Source organism: Cololabis saira, chromosome 9, assembly GCF_033807715.1.
Source record: "Cololabis saira isolate AMF1-May2022 chromosome 9, fColSai1.1, whole genome shotgun sequence".
NCBI lineage: Eukaryota > Metazoa > Chordata > Actinopteri > Beloniformes > Belonidae > Cololabis > Cololabis saira.
The window spans coordinates 2,413,469-2,433,788 of record NC_084595.1 but is presented as its reverse complement, the minus strand read 5'-3'; the positions used below and the strand labels follow the sequence as shown (position 1 = coordinate 2,433,788).

Sequence of the window (20,320 nt, the reverse complement as noted above, 5' to 3'; positions counted from 1 at the left end):
AGATGGCGGAACTGTAACCACGCCACGTGCAATTAGAACGGATGGTGATCCCGGTGTTTAAACCGTGATCAACTGGCGAAACGGCGCTTTAAAACATGAATGACTAGCAGAAAGTAGTGACTACAAATTAATGACAACAGTCCTGATAATGATGCTGATGTAATCTCAGCTCTGAACACAGATTTAGCTCTGTAACACTCCCAGTTAAACTCATACACCCAGGTCTCGAAACCTCACGCCTCCTCGGGTCTCCGGGTGCCGATCAGGGGTTCCTGCCGGATCTTTGGTCGGGGTCCGATCCAAGAGAGTCCTCCCGCCTTTCCCGCTCCTCCTCCTGACTCTGGATTCACGAGAGGACGACGGGGCTACAGCGTGAAGCAGCCGGCGCTCCCTCCCCTGTCCGGAGGCTATCACGTCATCTCGGGGGCGCGCGGGGCCTGTCCACTTCTTCCAGAGTGCGGGTGTCCGTCGGCCTGAGCGCGTGGCCCCGGACGGGGCGGCGGGATGCGTCTCGGTTCTGCGCGGGGCAGGCTGTCCACAGGTCCTTTCAGGTGAAGTTTTCGAAGCGGCTCCCCCCCCCTTTCCAGCTCCCAGGGACCGGGGATACGTGAAGCAGGACTCGGAGCTCCGGATGAAAAGTTGAGACCGAGAGCTGATGGGGGCGGCTCCGCGCACCGCGGCTTCAACGAGCTGCAGGTCCAACGGAGCGGCCCGATGGGGGCCTTACACCAAAAGTCGACATTTGAAAGGAAGATGGGATCTTGGCCCGGAGCCAAACGATCCAGCTCGGATGAGATGAAGATCGGAAGAGAGAGAGGAAAAGGAGAGAGGGATTCAGCGCCGCTGTCTGCGCCGCTGTCTGCGCCGCTGTCTGCGCCGCGGGTCCTTGCTGATACTCCGGCCAGACCACGCGGCAGATCTCTCCTCTTATCCCCCCCTTTGGGGGGGGGAAGGCCGTGGTCCCTTTGGCCCGGGGCCAGAAAGACGTGCTGATCCGCCAGTTGAATGAAGGAAAAAGAGAAAGATGAACGCGCAGCGCGGCGTTTTGATCCTTCGCGCGCTGCGGTGACGTCATCGGTGCCTCATTGTGATTGGATGCGCGCCGCTTGTAGGCGCCACCCCCCCCCACGCAAGGCATGCTGGGGGTTGTAGTTCATGGCAAGGCGGCCATTTTTGGAGGCACATTACAGCCGATTTTCAGCTGAGCCGTTTCAAAGTTGAATATACACATTCACAAAGTGTTCATACATTTTATAAGTTCAGAGTTCACATGGGCGACGCCCAACATATATATATATATATATATATATATATATATATATATATATAATATATATATTAATATATAATAATATATATTATATATATATATATATATATATATATATAATATATATTCATATATATTAATAATAATATATATTAATATATACAAAATGTAGGTGTATGTATACCCTCTCTCTTTATCTATAATGACTTTGATTTATATAGCTCCTTCAAGGCACCCAGAGCTTTACAGAGATCATTATTCATTCATACACATCCTCACTGGTGGTAGCTACGTTTGTAGCCACAGCTGCCCTGCAGACTGAGGGAAGCGTGGCTGCCATATCACGCCAAACGGCCCCTCCGACCACCACCAACATTCACACATTCACACGGGGCAGGTGGGTAAGGTGTCTTGCCCAAGGACACTACGACAGAAAACTGGGACGGAGAGGGATTCGAACCGCCGACCTTCCGATCATTGGACGACCCGCTCTACCACCTGAGCTACTGCCGCCCCATCCATCTATTGAGAGAGAGAGAGAGAGGTTTTTTTTTTAGTTTTCACACCACTTTAATTGACTCAAAAAGTCAGGTCCAACCAAACACACAGACAACAATTTTCAGTACAAACACCAATAAAAAAAACAATAGATTTCAATTTAAAATATTTCCAAAGAACTGAACACAGCACCTTATCAACACACCACATGTCATTAAAATCCTTTATGTTGTTAGTCAGACAGTAGAAATTAAAATCAGTCCTGAGTCTGATTTTCAACATCCGCCAAAAAGTTAAAACAACATCAGTATCCACAGAACCCTCCAGTCTACTTCTCCTGCTGACATAGACCGCCAATTTGGCTTGACCAATGACAAAATGTAAAAGTCGACATTTAGACTTTTCTGTTTTCCTGTGCCTGACACATAAAATGAACATCTGATGTGAAAAAGTCTCACCAAACATCGAGAACATTCGACTCAGCAAGAGAAACAGAGCCGAAAGACGAGCACATTCTAAAAAACAAGGAAACACGTCTCTCTCTGTGCACAGAAGGGACAAACAGGCTGAACATTTGAATTCAAGACAGAAACAAATGAGAAAAGAGTGGCTCCAAAGCCAGGGAATACAACATCCCCGACAAAGAACAGCCCTGTCTGACCCCCCTCCGGACCCCGAAAGGAGCACATAAAACCCTGTTAACCTTTAGAACATTCTCAATGTCTCGGTACAGGACCTGGATCTTGGCTATAAGTCCAGAGCTGAACCCAAAAGCCTGCAGTACCTGCCACAAGTACTGGTGTTCAACCCGGTCAAAAGCCTTTTCTTGGTCCAGAGAAATCAGACCAAGCTCACAGACCAATGAACTAGAGAGGTCCAAAACATCCCGAATTAAAGCAATGTTGTCAGTTATTAACCTGCTGGGCACACAGTACGTCTGGTCCACATGGATGACCTGACCTCCATCACTCCTTTCAGCCTCATGGCCAACACCTTTGACAGAAGTTTGTAATCTGTACATAGTAAGGACACGGGCCGCCAGTTCTTAACGTCCTGCAGGTCTCCTTTCTTTGGGAGGAGGGTGAGGACAGCTCGCCTGCAGCTCAGAGGCAGCCGCCCTTTACTCAGACTGTCCCTGAGGACACACAGCAAATCCTCACCAAGCACAAACCAGAAAGTCTTATAAAAATCAGCAGGGAGACCATCTATCCCCGGAGCTTTCCCACTCTTCAGGCTCTGCAAGGCCGCCATCAGCTCTTGAGCAGACAGCGGGGCCTCCAGCTCTGCATTGTCCTCCTCATGGACCTGTGGCAGACCCTTGAAGAAGGACGTGGCCATCTCAGGTTCCTCCTGGAACTCCGCCTTATAAAGTTCTCTGTAAAAGCTCACTGCACGTTGACGGATCTCCGCAGAGTCATGCAGCAACTGTCCGGTGTCAGACCGCAGCGAGTGCATCATTCGCCTCTGTCCATTTTTCCTCTCCAGCCCAAAGAAGAAGTGAGAGGGAGCATCCATCTCAGCTATGTGCTGCAAAAGTGAGCGGACCAGAGCGCCCTGAGCAGATATACCCAGCAAGTCAGACAGAGCTGATTTTATCCTTTTGAGAACTTTAATATGTTTTTTTTTTGTTTTTGTTTTTTTATTTTGGATCCCCATTAGCAGACACAAAACGCCAGCTAGTCTTCCTGGGGTCCATGAAAATTAAAATACATTCATATAAAAGCACAATTATACATATATATACTTCCTATAGTACTTTACATTTTAAATGTATGAATACATTACTAAATACATAAGTAATTACAATTACATCACTCCATTTAACCCCTCCCCCCCCAAACACACATCCCACCCACATCATTACACCAGCAACATCACTGTAGTGGTAACCATCACAACCTGCAACTACATTGAGCTGTATATTCCACACAATAAATCACAAAATGTATATCAAACATATATTAACCATTGTTTATGTCTGTACCCAAAAATAACCTTTTTAGTTGTTTTTTGAAACTGTCTCTGCTTGTTTCTTTAGTAATGGTGTATGGCAACCTGTTCCACTGTGAGACGGCCCTGGACATACAAGTTCTTTTCATTGCATTTGATCTCGGTAATGGAATAGAAATATGACCCCAGCTAACTTGTCTTGTCCTGTGCTCATGTCTGTTTTGGGAAAAGGTTATTTTTGAGTACAGGCAGTTTGGTTGTTTCGACACAGTTATATTCCTGAATAATGTTAGTAAATTGTGTGTTAATCTGTCCTCTACTTTCATCCATGCAAGATCAATTGCATTTGGTCAACAGCCTTTCTCATAGAACACCCGAGTGCTGGAGCTGCTCTATTCTGCACTATCTGAAGTTTGTTTATGTTTTTTTTGCTGCACTTGACCAGATAGCTGAGCAGTAGTCAAGGTGTGATAATACTAAAGTTTGAATAACCTGTCGGAGTGTAGTTGGTGTTAATAAAGAGGAGTATCTTCTAATCATAGATATACCTTTCCCAATTTTGCCTGTTAACTTGTCTATATGATTCTGCCATGACAGATGTTCATCAAGAAGTATTCCAAGAAGTTTAGCTTCAGTGACCTGTTCTATACACCTGCCGTTCATGGATATTTTGAATTGGTTTTGGCTTTTTAAAGCATGGTTTGAGCCAAAAACAATGCATTTAGTTTTTACTACATTTAAAATCAATTTGTTTTTGGTTACCCATGCCAAAATTGATTTCAGGTCGTTTTCCAGCAACACATTCAGCTCATCCATCTTTTTTGATGACATATAGACTGTCGAATCATCGGCAAACATGGCTATACTAGCTTTACTCAGGACAAGTGGCATATCATTGGTAAAAATAGAATAGAGCAATGGACCCAAACAACTTCCCTGTGGGACTCCACATAATACTGCCTTCACTGCAGAAGAACTACCATTAAAGTAGACAGTTTGTGTTCTATTTGATAGATAGCTCCGCATCCAATTAAGAGTCCCCTTATTAAAACCATAAGCAGCCGGTTTCCTTAAGAGCATTTTGTGATCAATCAAGTCAAATGCAGCACTAAAATCGAGAAGAACAGCACCCACAATCCTTTTCTTGTCTATCTCACTCATCCACTGATCGGTCATCTGCATTAAGGCAGTACTCGTGGAGTGATCTTTTTTGTAAGCATGTTGAAATTCAGAGTTTAGTTTGTTAATGAAAAAATAAGATGAAATCTGGTCAAACACAATTCTCTCCATGAGCTTGCTTAGCACTGGAAGAATGCTGATAGGACGGCTATTAGCGCCTGAAAACATGTCCTTCTTGTTTTTGGGTAGTGGTATAACTTTTGCAGCTTTCCATGCCCGTGGACAAACACCTTTCAGTAAACTTAGATTGAATATGTGGCATATGGGCAGTGCATTAGAGCCAGAAACCCAAGAGTTTCCCATCCAGGTTATCTAATCCTGATGGTTTTTCAACATTTATACTACTGAGAGATGTTTTTACTTTATCCACCTGTATAGTTTGAAAGACAAACTCACAATCCTTATCTCTCATGATTTTGTTGTTAATCAATTGAATTGAAAAGTTGTTATGCAAGGATGTCGTCTCGTTTTTTAAATTCTCTATCTTCCTAACAAAAAAGTCATTAAAGTAGTTAGCAATATGGAGAGGCTTAGTTATGAATGAACCCTCTGCTTCTACAAAGGAGGGAGTGTTGTCCCCTCATCTTCGCATTAGCTCATTTAATGTTTTCCACAGTTTCTTTCCATCTGTTGTGGTTTGGTATTTTAAGGACCCAAGTGCAGGGGAGAGAGGGAGGCCGGAGGCAGGAGTTCTCAACAAAAGGGTTTAATCCAAAAAAAGGCAAAACACAAGGCGCTGCAGAGCAGGATAAACAAAAACCAGGAACAGGGGAAAACGACGAGGAGCACATGGAGGGGAGAACCAGTACGGACCGACAGGGAACCAAGGAATGACAAGACAAGATATACTGAAGGGATAACGAGACATGACGAGACACAGGTGCAGACACAATCAGGGCAGATGGGACACAGGCGGGGCAAGACAGAACTGAAAGTTACAAACACTGGGGGGAAGTGTCAAACCCTGACAGTACCCCCCCCTCAAGGGACAGATCCCAGATGTCCCCAGAGTCCTAACCCAGGGTGGGCGGAGTGGGCCTGGAGGAGGGCCCAGGCCACACACGGCCAAAGCTCCGGGGGCCGCCCTTGGGACCGAGCAGACCAGCGAGAGAGCTCGGGGGGGGCGTCCCCGAGGCCTAGGCCTGGGTCTTGGCGGGGGGCGTGACGGGGATTCCTGGCGGGGGTCTGAGACTGGACGGGACTCGGGAACTGGACGGGACTCGGGAACCTGACGGGACTCGGGAACCTGACGGGACTCGGGAACCTGACGGGACTCGGGAACCTGACGGGGCTCTGGGACGGCCTCAGGAACAGAGGGCTGCGGAACCGCCTCAGGAACAGAGGGCTGCGGAACCGCCTCAGGAACAGAGGGCTGCGGGACCGCCTCAGGAACAGAGGGCTGCGGAACCGCCTCAGGAACAGAGGGCTGCGGAACCGCCTCAGGAACAGAGGGCTGCGGGACCGCCTCAGGAACAGAGCAGACAGGATGCGGGGAGCCGGAACAGGAGCAGACAGGATGCGGGGAGCCGGCGTCGGGGGGCAGAGGATCCCCGGAGCTGCCCGAGTGGGAACCCGGGTCCGAGGCGCCGGCTGCGGGGGTACCCGGGTCCGAGGTGCCGGCTGCGGGGGTACCCGGGTCCGAGGTGCCGGCTGCGGGGGTACCCGGGTCCGAGGTGCCGGCTGCGGGGGTACCCGGGTCCAGGGCGCTGGCCCCCCCTCAAGGGACAGATCCCAGATGTCCCCACAGTCCACATCCAGGGCGGGCTGGGGGGGAACACGGGTCCTCGGAGCCGGCTGAGGGGGGGCACGGGTCCTCAGAGCTGGCTGAGGGGGGGCACGGGTCCTCAGAGCTGGCTGAGGGGGGGCACGGGTCCTCAGAGCTGGCTGAGGGGGGGCACGGGTCCTCGGAGCTGGCTGAGGGGGGGCACGGGTCCTCGGAGCTGGCTGGGGGGGGGCACGGGTCCTCGGAGCTGGCTGGGGGGGGTCCAGAACCATCACCGGAGGAGGAACTCCAGCAGGAGCTGAGGCGTCCAGAACCACCGCTGGAGCCAGAACAGGGGGCGATGCGTCCAGGACCACCGCTAGAGCCAGAACAGGGAGCGATGCGTCCAGGACCACCGCCGGAGCAGGAACAGGGAGCGATGCGTCCAGGACCACCGCTGGAGCAGGAACAGGGGGCGATGCGTCCAGGACCACCGCCGGAGCAGGAACAGGGGGCGATGCGTCCAGGACCACCGCCGGAGCAGGAACAGGGGGCGATGCGTCCAGGACCACCGCTGGAGCAGGAACAGGGGGCGATGCGTCCAGGACCACCGCTGGAGCAGGAACAGGGGGCGATGCGCCCAGGACCAATGCTGGAGCAGGAACAGGCTGGGGCTGGCGCTGGCGCCGTCGCTTCCCCTGGGGCTGAGAACCCCCGGGCCCGCCTCGAGCCAGGCGTGTTCCCCAGAAGGGGGGAACAGGCTGGAATGCGTCCAGGACCACCTCGGGAACAGGAAGAGGTGCGTCCAGGGCCCCCACCGGAACAGGCTGGGGCTGGCGCTGACGCCGTCGCTTCCCCTGGGGCTGAGAACCCCCGGGCCGGCCTCGAGCCTGGCAGGTTCCCAGAAAGGGGTCCCCATTTTTCTCTGCCTCTCGGCGGAAGAACTCAAAAAGAGTAATATACTCTCCCGCTGGGTCCATGTTGGTCGGTCCGTTCTGTTGTGGTTTGGTATTTTAAGGACCCAAGTGCAGGGGAGAGAGGGAGGCCGGAGGCAGGAGTTCTCAACAAAAGGGTTTAATCCAAAAAAAGGCAAAACACAAGGCGCTGCAGAGCAGGATAAACAAAAACCAGGAACAGGGAAAAACGACGAGGAGCACATGGAGGGAAGAACCAGTACGGACCGACAGGGAACCAAGGAATGACAAGACAAGATATACTGAAGGTATAACGAGACATGACGAGACACAGGTGCAGACACAATCAGGGCAGATGGGACACAGGCGGGGCAAGACAGAACTGAAAGTTACAAACACTGGGGGGAAGTGTCAAACCCTGACACCATCTTTTTTACTTTCATTTATCCTCTTTTGATAAAACATGCTTTTCTTTTTCTTATTAACTCCCCAGCTGTCTTCAACAGCTGCGGAGTTTTCTGTTGCTTTTGTGGACTCTGAATTCTCTACCCTTAATAAGAGTGTTCCTCCTGAATGCCCTGACAGCTTTCTGTCATCTTTTTATTCTACATGCACTGGGATCCTGGACACTATTGCTCCTTTTAGACGCAGGTCCTCTAAACCTAAGGCTGACCCCTGGTTGAATGGCTCTACCCGGACCCTCAGACAGCGCTGCAGACAGGCAGAGCGACGCTGGAAGAAGGAAAAATTATATGTATCGCTTGAAATACTGAGGGACAGTCTCACTCAGTATCAGAGGGCTGTGAAAGAGGCAAAGTCCAAGTATTTATCTAATATTATTTCTACTAGTGGACATTGTCCTTGTGTGTTGTTTAGTACCATAAACTCTATTGTGAACCCCCACACCTCTCCTTTGAGTGATGCTACTGTATCCACCTGTGAGGACTTTTTACACTTTTTTATTGATAAAGTGAAGTCTGTCAGAGCACTGAGCAGCTGCAGTACAGGCTCGGACCAGCCTGTTACTGCCTCACACTCTGTCGTGTTTGACCATTTTGATCCTGTTTCTCTTTCGTCCCTCTCTAATATTGTGGTACATATATTGAAAACTACAAGTTGTCCTCTGGACATTCTTCCAACTAAATTGCTAAAAGAGGTGCTTTCTACTGTTGGGCCTTCCCTCTTGGTTTTAATGAACACTTGTCTCAGCTCAGGATGCGTCCCTGATTCTTTTAAACATGCCATAGTGAGACCACTTCTTAAAAAAGCACATCTTGATGCCAGTGTTCTGTCCAATTTTAGACCTGTTTCTAATCTGTCTTTTATTTCAAAGGTCATTGAGAGAATTGTTTTTAATCAACTGCAATCGTTTTTAGAAAATAACTGTGTGCTTGAAAAATTTCAGTCTGGGTTCAGGACAAGGCATAGCACTGAGTCCGCACTGTTGAAAGTGCATAATGACATTGCCCTTTCTGTTGATGCCAAATGTCCTGTGGTTTTAGTTTTGTTAGACCTGACAGCGGCATTTGATACAGTGGATCATTCAATCCTCTTGTCTCGCCTTAATCAGTGTGCTGGTATTCGTGGCACAGCACTGAAATCGTTTAAATCGTACCTGACAAACAGAAGTTTTTCTGTAATGATCGGCGACCTGTCCTCCTCTGCTGCTCCTTTGTTCTGTGGTGTGCCCCAAGGCTCCATACTGGGCCCTTTATTGTTTTCACTTTACATGTTGCCTTTGGGCTCTATCATAGCCAGGCACAACCTATCTTTTCACTGCTATGCAGATGACCTGCAAATTTATCTTCCTGTGCTACCAAACAAAAGTGGTGCTCTTCAAACTCTTTATGACTGCATTGCAGAAATTAAAATGTGGTTGGGGCGAAATTTTCTGCACTTAAATGAAGGTAAAACAGAATGTATTTTCTTTGGTGATTCACCACACTCTGGTGATCTATCTTTTAAAGTAAAAACTTCTGTGAGGAATCTTGGAGTTATTTTTGATAGCAGCTTAAAATTTGACAAGCAAATTGACAGCGTGGTCAGGACCAGTTTTTATCAGTTACGGGTTTTAACAAAAGTAAAGCCATTTTTAAATCGTGCAGACTTGGAAAAAACCATTCATGCTTTTATAAGCTCGAGAATTGACTACTGCAATGCTTTGTATGTTGGTGTCTCCAAGTCTTCTCTTAGCCGTCTTCAGCTTGTTCAGAATGCCACTGCACGCTTTTTAACTAGTACTCGACATCGCGAACACATCACTCCGGTTTTATTTGCTCTTCACTGGCTTCCTGTTTCTTTTAGAATTGATTTTAAAATTTTAATCTTTGTTTTTAAAGCCCTCAATGGGCTTGCCCCTGTTTATTTATGTGAACAAGTGCGAGTTCAGAACTCCACTAGAGGCCTACGGTCCTCAAATCAGCTCCTACTGGAAGTCCCCAGGACCAGGACTAAACTCTGGGGTGATCGGGCCTTCTCCGTTGCTGGACCAGACTCTGGAATAAGCTGCCCCCAGAAATGCGCACCATCACTGACTTTGGGGTTTTTAAATCCAGACTGAAAACCTGGTTGTTTAGACTGGCTTTTAATACATAGTATTGATGTGATATATTCTTAATTTAATTGTAATGGTTTTATTATGTTGTTTTTAAATTGTTTTGTTTTAATGTGGATTTTAATGGAAAGCACTTTGGTCACCCTGTGTGATGTAAAGGGCTTTAGAAATAAAGATTGATTGATTGATTGATTGATTGACTATTAGTTCTTGTTACTTGGTTTCTAAGTGCACAATATGACTTCCAATCATCTACATTACCTGATTTAATTGACAAAGATGTCATTTCATCCCTCTGGGTCATCAATGCTTTCAGTTCATCATCAATCCAAGCTGCTTTTTTATTTCTTACAGTGAATTTCCTAATGGGAGCATGTTTATCAGCTACTTCTAAAAACATATTTGTAAAGAGTTCAAGTGCTTCATCAACATCATCAATTGTGTCATGGTCCACACCTGACCATGTCTGTGTCTGCACCTCTACTCTTACCCTTATCTGTCTGTGTGTCTGCACCTTGATACTTACCTTTGTCTCTGTGTTTCCCCTCAGGTCCACTAGATGTCCTCCCTCCCCCACACATGGTGTTCTTCCTGCATTGGGGGTTAATTGGGTTCACCAGGTGTTCATCGTTGTCTGTGATTTGTGCACTGGGTATTTAAGCAGTTCTGTTCTTGCTGATCATTCTTGAGTTGTCTGTGTACCTGAGCACATGTTTTGCTGGGAGTATCAAATAAATATCCTTTTGTTGGATTTTTCTGCAATCCTCTTGCCTTGGACCTGTTTTTTGCACTGCATCCTTGGATCCTTTTTGTCAACCCTTACACAATTGTACATACATTTTTCCATTGCAGCTTATTCATGTCCCTAATGAAATAATTCTCACAAAAAGATTTAAAAGACCTTTTGACAAGAATTTTAGGTCCAGCTTTTGGCACCTTCACTTTCCTGGCAACAGCCACCAAATTGTGATCACTGAAACCAACTGGAACTGATATAGCTTTAGAGCACTTTTCTTTTGCATTGGTGAAAATGTGGTCAATACAAGTTGCTGATTTCTGTCCTGCACAATTAATAAACACCCTAGTAGGTACTGTCATCATCTGAGATAAATGACACACCTTTGCAATATCACTCAGTTTCCGTTTCAATGAACACTTTGCCAAGAGCCAGTCTATATTTAAATCCCCTAATAAATACATCTCTTTATCACAGTCTGTGACTTTTTGCAACATGTAACATATATCCTCCAAGTACTGAACATTTGCACTAGGTGGTTGTGAGGAACCAGAGCGGCCTCCCCACGTACAAGGGGACAAGGCAAAACTGGAGCTGGGTGATGAGGTGTAAAAAGAACCTTGCAGAGCGTAGAATGCCAAAAAATAAGGCTTTTTATTGTAAAAAAGCACAAAGACATACACGTGAAGGTAAAACAGTAGTCTTAAAAAATGGCACAATGGGGCATAGCCTCGCAACAAGCTATCCCAAATCAGCAGACTCCTTTCTGGTATACAGCCGCTGCTTTTAACCCCAGGCAGGGTGGAGATGTTGATTGGACACAGGTGGGCTCCAATTAGCAGAACCAGGCACACCTGTGTGCTGCTCCCCCGCAGACCACACCCAATCCTCCACACTGACACACACATTAAAAAAAAGTCCAGTGAGAAGGGGAGGGATTGCTCACTTTCTCACACTTCCCTCCCCCTCTGGAGTCTCGCCAACCCCGTTGCGAGACAGGAAAACGGCCATTTCCTCCGGTTGCCGGCCGCTTTCTCCCAGTTGACGAGGACGCTTCCTCCCGGTATCCGAGGACGCTTCCTCCCGGTATCCGAGGACGCATCCTGCCGGTTACAGACCTCCTGCTGGTCACCGGGTCTCCCAGACTCCTGCTGGTCACCGGGTCTCCCAGACTCCTGCTGGTCACCGGGTCTCCCAGACTCCTGCTGGTCACCGGGTCTCCCAGACTCCTGCTGGTCACCCAGACTCCTCCTGGTCACCGGGTCTCCCAGACTCCTCCTGGTCACCGGGTCTCCCAGACTCCAGCTGGTCACCGGGTCTCCCAGACTCCAGCTGGTCACCGGGTCTCCCAGACTCCGCCAAACCCACGGCGTCGCTTCCCACCTCTTCTCTCCAGTTTTCAGGTGGCGCCAAAGATCCCACTCCTGACACCAAATGTGAGGAACCAGAGCGGCCTCCCCACGTACAAGGGGACAAGGCAAAACTGGAGCTGGGTGATGAGGTGTAAAAAGAACCTTGCAGAGCGTAGAATGCCAAAAAATAAGGCTTTTTATTGTAAAAAAGCACAAAGACATACACGTGAAGGTAAAACAGTAGTCTTAAAAAATGGCACAATGGGGCATAGCCTCGCAACAAGCTATCCCAAATCAGCAGACTCCTTTCTGGTATACAGCCGCTGCTTTTAACCCCAGGCAGGGTGGAGATGTTGATTGGACACAGGTGGGCTCCAATTAGCAGAACCAGGCACACCTGTGTGCTGCTCCCCCGCAGACCACACCCAATCCTCCACACTGACACACACATTAAAAATAAAGTCCAGTGAGAAGGGGAGGGATTGCTCACTTTCTCACAGTGGTCTATAGCAACACCCTATAAGAAATGGTTTGGTGTGAGGTAAGTGTATTTGAATCCAAAGAGCCTCAATAGCTGAATCTAAAAGATCTTCTCTTATCTTAACAGGTATATGGTTCTGGATGTATATTATTATATTATTGCTACGCCACCACCATAGCTGTTTCTATCATTTCTGAAAACATTATATCGTGAAACAGCAATTTCACTTACATCTACTGATTGATCTAAGTGAGTTTCTGAAATAGCAAGTATGTGTAGATTTTCATTTTCTAATAAGGATGACACCTCATGAACTTTATGTTTAAGACTGCATATATTAAGATGAGCTATCCTTAAACCTTTCTTTGGTAGTTTGAGAGACATAGTGAACAATTTATCTCATCATCATTTTGAGACACAAAAATCTAAACATTCAATTATTGTACAGTTTAATTAGCCCCAATCCTCCCCTCCCTCCTTGGCTTCACAATGAGGTGATCATAACTTATAATAGCATAGTCCCCTCTAGCTCTGGCCTCCCTCATTGCTGGCAGCAGTTCAGCTTCCTGCGCAGCTGATCTGAGAAGTCTTCGTTTATATTCACTGAAGTGTTCCTGAGTTCAGCCCTTGCCCTTGTCATGATGAGTTGTTTGTCTTTAAAGCGTAAGAGCTTAACCACAACTGGCCTTGGCTTCTCAGGATCACCCCTAAATTTTACATTCCTGTGTGCAGCTCTATCTCCACAGCATCTTGGTCCAGTTTTAGTTCTGAGGTGAACAGCTCCTTGACCTTGGTCTCAGACTCAGCCCAGGTCTCATCTGCTTTGTCGGTCTTGATGCCTTCAATGACGAGATTATTTATTCAGGTTTGATTCTCCAGAGAGTCCAGTTTCTCAGAATAGTCATTAAAATCCACTGTCTTCTTTGACTTGATCTCCAGGACCTGTCTTGCAAGATCCTTAGCCTCAGCTGAATGCTTTTTCTGGTCAGTCTTTAGTTCATCAATGTCTTTTTGAGAGTATTTCAGACTAATCTTAAACTCTTGAATTTCAGCATGTCACATCTCTTATTTGTTGACTCAAGGATCAGTTGAGTAAAAGGCTTCTTGTCTTTTCAGCACGTCTTCATAAAAGTGTTTCTGTTGTTCTAACATGTCTTTGAGTGTGTCCATTGTCACAAAGTCATTATCTTCAACCTGAGTCTTGTTTGTATTCCTGCGACTCATCTTCAGGTATCTTTAAATGTCTAAAAGTAGCAATCCGTCTACTCCAGCTGACGTCACTGGTGACGGCGAGAAGGGCGGCCAATCACAGCGCTCAGCGGTAAAAAACAGTAAACAAAAAGTTTACTGGTGTGAATCTGTTATCCAGCTGAAACGTCACAACCTGCTTCTGATCATCAGATGGTCATGTGATCTTGGACAGCCCGGGGCTTCCTGTAACAGAAGGGATGTGTTCTCGGTCTCCTGTGGAGTCTGCTAGATGTTGAAACTCCACCACTTCCCTCTCCAGATCTTTCATAGATCTGGCCATGTCCTTTGTGACATTGAGAGTGTACTGTAGGCAAAGCTGTTTGATCTGAGCTTTGCCCACATCCCACCACTGCTGTAACGAGCTATACTTAGATTTTGTTTCTCTGAAATTACTCCAGAACAACACCAAGGCATTTTTAATCCTGTTATCTGACAACAAGGAGGTGTTAAAGTGCCAGTATGCGCTCTTACATTTTACATATTTTATGACCACCACACAGTGCACCAGAGAATGGTCAGAAAACCCCACCAGACTGATTGAAACACTTTTAAAAACATTAAAATGATGTTTAAAACAGTACACTCTATCCAGTCTGGCCAGGGACAGCCAGTTGCCTCTACTATGAACCCAGGTGAACTGCCGCTGACCAGGGTAGAAATGTCTCCATACATCACTGAGCTCAAAGCTTTCCGTCAGCTCAAGCAGAGCGCGTCCAGAAGGAGCGTGAGCTTCCAGATGGTTCCTATCCAACTGAGGGTTCTCGGTGCAGTTAAAATCACCGCCCAGGAACAGGTATTCCTCACTGCTACAGTCAGAAAGAACATCTTTTAAGTTATCTAAAAAAACATTCTGTCTGAACCAACAGTAGGAGCATCGACATTAATAAAAAAACATTTTGACATTCTCGAATACAGCACTAATATTTAGCATCCGGCCTGGAACGACCTCCTCTGCGGAACAGGAAACAGGTAAAAAATCTCTAGAGAAGAGAACTCCAACCCCCCCACTGTTGCTGCTCTTATGGCTGAAAAACAGGTCCCCACCCCACTCCCTCTTCCAATCTGACTCATTATCAGGAGAACTATGGGTCTCCTGAAGGAAAACCACATTTAGTTTCTTAGACTGGATCAGAGAGAAGAGAGAGGCTCTCTTTACATCCACACTTGCACCATTAATGTTTAAAGAGCCAAGTCTTACATCACACATAATGAAGCTGCGTGTGAACAACAACCACAAACAAAAAAGTAGAGAACACATATTTAACTTATTCATCCTTATCTATTTGGGCCCGCACCTTCACCAACAATTTCCTAAGACGGTAAACTTCCGGGTCAGTAAAGGTCGGCTGCCCAAGGTTTCCTGACTTCCTCAGGAAAAACTTGGTGGAGTCATGAAACATTGAAGATCAGGGAAAAAATCCTCCACCTGTACAGCCCTCATCCCCTTTGTGTTCTTCAAAAAGGAGCGGATTCTGGAGAACGAATAACCACTGTGTGTCCCACCCTGCATGTCCTCAGTGTCCGAGTCACTCTGTGTGTTTATCTGTTAGCTGAGTGTGTCCTGTGTGTTTTCCTCTAACTCAGAGGGGGAACACTGCAAGTCCTTTTTAGACATTTTGTTCACATTTTCACTGTCAATTGTAGATTCTGGTGTTTTCCTCTTTGCAGCAAGTTTAAACAAATCCTCCTCCATCACACTATCCTCCTCTCCCTCCAACACAGACTCAGCCATCCTGGTGGCAGTCTGTCCAGTCAACCCCTTCAACAGAGCCTGACTTCTAGACTCTGCCATCTCGCTCTGTACACCGGTTGCTTCGCTCTGCGCAAAAACCTGCGCCCCACTTTGTGCCTCGCCCGGCGCCCCGGCCGGCGCTGCTGCCTGCCGTTCCCCCGCTCTGTCGGGGCATGAACGGATCAAGTGACCCTCCTCTCCACACCCAAAGCATTTTAAGTTATCAGTGGTGACATGAACTGTATAATCAAAGTCATCAATGCGAAAGCGGAGAACTAAATTGAGCTCATCCTTATTCCCATTGAGAACCATGGACACTTGTCTCCTAAAGGACACAACATGCTTAAGGAGCGGAGGCTTACAGCCGAGGGGAATCAGCCTCATGGGAGACACGATCTGACCGTGTCGGGCTAATTCCTTCTCCAACAGCTCGTTTTTCAGAAAATGGGGGACATTTGAAACAATAACCTTCTTTACAGGGCTAACGAGAGAAAACACCGGCGTTAACGTTCCCTGAACCACCACGCCCCTCTCCACCAGCTGATCCGCTTTCTCAGTGCTGTCTAAAAAAAGCACCACAGCACTATTCATCCTTACACTTTCATAACCCATAACCTCACCCACAGCCAGGCCACACTCCTCCACGGAGACACCAAAAGGTGGAGAGAGCTTGATGGCGTGCCTGCGGGAGAGTTTCTCCAAGCCGGAGACCCCCCGCGGAGCAACCATGTCTGACTGACAGGTCGCGGCGGCGGCCGCCGCCAAACAAAACACGGAAAACCAAACTACCAAACAATCAAAACAAAACTGATCACAGAGAAGTGATGCAAAAACACATTAACCACCACCCAGTGCAGTAAAAAGAGCAAAAAAAAAGGTTTGAAACACTCACACGTTCAACAAAACGCTCCAACAGTGAGAGTTTAGTTTAGTCTCTGAACTCTTCAGAGTTAATGAGTTTAGTTCAGTGAGAGTTTAGTTTAGTCTCTGAACTCTTCAGAGTTAATGACTTTAGTTCAGTGAGAGTTTAGTTTAGTCTCTGAACTCTTCAGAGTTAATGACTTTAGTTCAGTGAGAGTTTAGTTTAGTCTAGACCAGCGGTCTCCAACCAGGTCCTGGTTCCACCGTCCTGCATGTTCTAGATGTTTCCTGCTTCAGAACAGCCTGATACAAGCGACTGTGTCGTTAACAGACTTGTTCAGACCTTGATTACTGGCTAATGATGAATGAATTAGAATCAGGTGTTTGAGTGTAAAACATGCAGGACCAGGTTGGGGCCGCTGGTCTGGATCACTCAGGGAACATTTATTCCCCAAATAAAAACAGAACGCAGTCCCTTTTAACAAATGATCAACAAAACCCTTCAAATAAAACAGAACAATACAGGAATGAAATTAAGAATAAATATTTTCAGACTTACAAGACAAAACCTTTTCAATTACTGTCGTTCCTGCTACCGGTGCTTCTGGTGTTACGTTCTTCACCTGCAGGAGGAACAAGAACATGTTTTACACAAAATAAGATGATTCATGTCCTTCAGAAACAATCCACAACTCTGAACATTTATGTGCAACACATCTTCTCTTCATGTGAAGATAAGAGGCAGCAGACCAGAGTGGTGCTGGAACCACGTCTGCTGATCTAAATCTAGATCTTTATGAGGCCCCGTTTACACGTAGCAAAAACGGTGGTGTTTTCAAAGCTCAAATTCACCAAAAACCATCATTTCTGAAAACTCCGGCTAAAGTGTAGATTTTTAAAACCTCCGTCTCCACGTTTGCTTGTAAACGGAGAGAAACGGACATTTAGGCTTCAGAACGTCACATTATGAGACAGAAACGTCACCAGCGTCATGAGTGACACCTGTGGTTACAATTAGTTTGTAACCGTCAATATTTTCTTGTATTTTACCTGTTTTATATTCTAACATCACACTTAAAAGTAACTCCACTTCTCTGTCACTCCAAACCAAAGACTCTGGTTCATCTTGGAAGTAACTGGAAGTTACTCGTGTCATTTGTTGATGTTTTTTTCCAGGATTCTGATTGGCTAGCATGACTTTATCTTCTCGTTACACTGCCCCCTGTAGGTTTGGATGCTCATAGCACCTTAACAGATATTTATGCAGGTTCCTGGAAATGATGGGATTTTTATAAACCTAGAAGGGGAAATATGACCCTGACATCGCAGGGTCCAGGCCAGGATGCAGAGCTGTGGTTTAACACACTTCTCTGCTGCTTCTCGAGGACCAACGCCTGCCAACAAAACTATAAGATTACATGATGTATCTGGTAACTCTAACCAGGTGCCTAGCAAAATAGAAGTAGTTGCAGTTCCCCGCCCTCCACAAGTTCACCAGGTGCGGCGTTATAGAGGCGTTAACCAAAATAATCTTGTAAAAATTAAAACCAATGCACATTTGTTACCAATAAGAGACCGAAAAATTAGATGCGGACTACTAAATATACGATCGTTAAGCTCTAAGTCTCTGTTAGTAAATGATATAATTACAGAGAGCAGGAGTGATATTTTCTGCTTAACAGAAACATGGTTACAGGAGGAAGAATATGTTAGTTTGAATGAATCAACTCCGCCCGGCTACTTTAATCATCACATTCCTAGAAGCACGGGCCGAGGCGGAGGAGTCGCAGCAATTTATAACTCCAGTCTCCAAACAAAAATTGAACCTAAGTGCAATTATAATACATTTGAAAGCCTCACGCTTGGTCTGAAATTTCCGAGCTAGAAATCAGAGAAGCCAGTTGTGTTAGTGGTAGTGTATCGGCCCCCTGCTGGCGCTTATCTAGAGTTTCTGTCTGAATTTTCAGATTTCCTTTCTGGATTATTGATCAGTACAGATAAATTCATCATAGTGGGCGATTTTAATATTCATATGGATGTTGAAAGCGATAATCTTAAATTAGCTTTCAATTCTCTTCTAGAATCAATGGGTATCTCACAAAAAGTGGACGGGCCGACGCATTGTTTTGATCATACTCACGATCTCGTTCTCACTTACGGTGTTGAAACTGATGATCTGTTGGTGTCACCTGTTAACTCCCTTTTATCCGACCATTATTTAATAACGTTGGAATTGAATGTTGTGGATGTTGAAGTGCAGGGCAGGAGGTATTATTTTAGCAGATGTTTGTCTGATGAAGCTATTGCTAAATTTAGGGAGGCCATTGCTCATCTTGCGACAGTGGAAAATAGTGAAGCCTCTACTGAAGCAATAGAGGCCAGTGACCTGGGTTCTACCTCTGCAGATGTTGATTTTCTTGCTAGTAACACTGCTGATTTGTTGCATTCAGCTTTAGATGAAGTTGCTCCTTTGAAAAGGAGGGTTTCTATCCACAGGAGCTTAACTCCCTGGTACAATTCAGATATTCGCATGTTGAAACAAAACGTGCGTAAAATGGAAAGGAAGTGGCACTCTTGTAAGTCTGTAGACTCTTATCGTGAATGGAAAGATATTCTAATAGTATATAAAAAAGCCATTCGCAAAGCCAGAACAGCTTATTATTCAACGTTGATAGAGGATAACAAAAGTAACCCACGTTTTCTGTTCAGCACTGTAGCCAGGCTGACAAAGAGTCACAACTCTGTTGAGCCGTGCATTCCTGCAGCTCTCAGTAGTGAGGACTTTATGAGCTTCTTCAACAGTAAAATCACGAGAATTAGAGAAGAAATCAACCAGCCGGTTGTGGGTGTTTCTTCAGCTTTAGCGACTTCCCTAGGCTCTGACTTGACTCTAGACTGTTTTGATCCTATAGACCTCCCTGAGCTGACTTCACTCGTCAATAGAGCTAAGTCAACCACATGTATGTTAGACCTAGGGCTGGGCGATTTTGGACAAAAATAAAATCCCGATTTTTTTCTCTGAAAACCCGATTTTCGATTTCGATTTTTTTTGGTAAAACTACAAAAGACAATGGAATAAATTGTTTCAAATATTTTATCTTTATTTTTAAAGAAAAATAGCAAACAAATTTCCCTTTTGGGAATGAAGTGCAATTGAAAGATACTGTAAATCCTCCTTGAGTTTAGTAAAGTGACAACATTTACAATTTTCTTGACCAAACAAAGATGACTAGACGAGCTCTGTCTGTAATGCAGCCAGCTGCAAAAAAAAGGAAAATCGATTTTCCGATTTTCCTTTTTTTAACATCGTCTTGAATAATAAATCCGATTTAGATTTCAAATCGATTAATCGCACAGCCCTAGTTAGACCCCATCCCGACTCGACTATTCAAAAATGTTTTTTCTCTTATTGGTGCGACAATACTGGACCAAATCAACCTATCCCTAAGTTTAGGATATGTACCACAGGTTTTCAAAGTCGCAGTATCTAAACCTTTACTTAAAAAACCTTCCCTTGACCCAGACACCTTAGCTAATTATAGACCAATTTCTAACCTTCCATTTGTATCTAAAATTCTGGAAAAGGCAGTTTCAAGCCAGTTATGTGACTATTTGTATAGAAATGATCTGTTTGAAGTCTTTCAGTCAGGGTTCAGAATGCATCATAGCACAGAGACAGCACTGGTTCGAGTCACGAATGACCTTCTTATGGCCTCAGATAAGGGATTAGTGTCCATACTGGTTCTACTGGACCTCAGATAAGGGATTAGTGTCCATACTGGTTCTACTGGACCTCAGGTAAGGGATTAGTGTCCATACTGGTTCTACTGGACCTCAGTG

At 45.9% G+C, this 20,320-nt stretch overlaps 1 protein-coding gene across 1 annotated transcript in view; it reads right to left on the bottom strand.

The window, feature by feature from the left end:
* Nucleotides 1–20,320, bottom strand: part of LOC133450820 (phospholipase A and acyltransferase 5-like) — a 34,156-nt gene that overhangs the window by 3,431 nt on the left and 10,405 nt on the right. Inside the window, exon 5 of the mRNA XM_061729725.1 lies at nt 17,040–17,103. Within this exon, the coding sequence (XP_061585709.1) occupies nt 17,040–17,103 (64 nt within the window). The remainder of the gene's footprint in view (nt 1–17,039; nt 17,104–20,320) is intronic.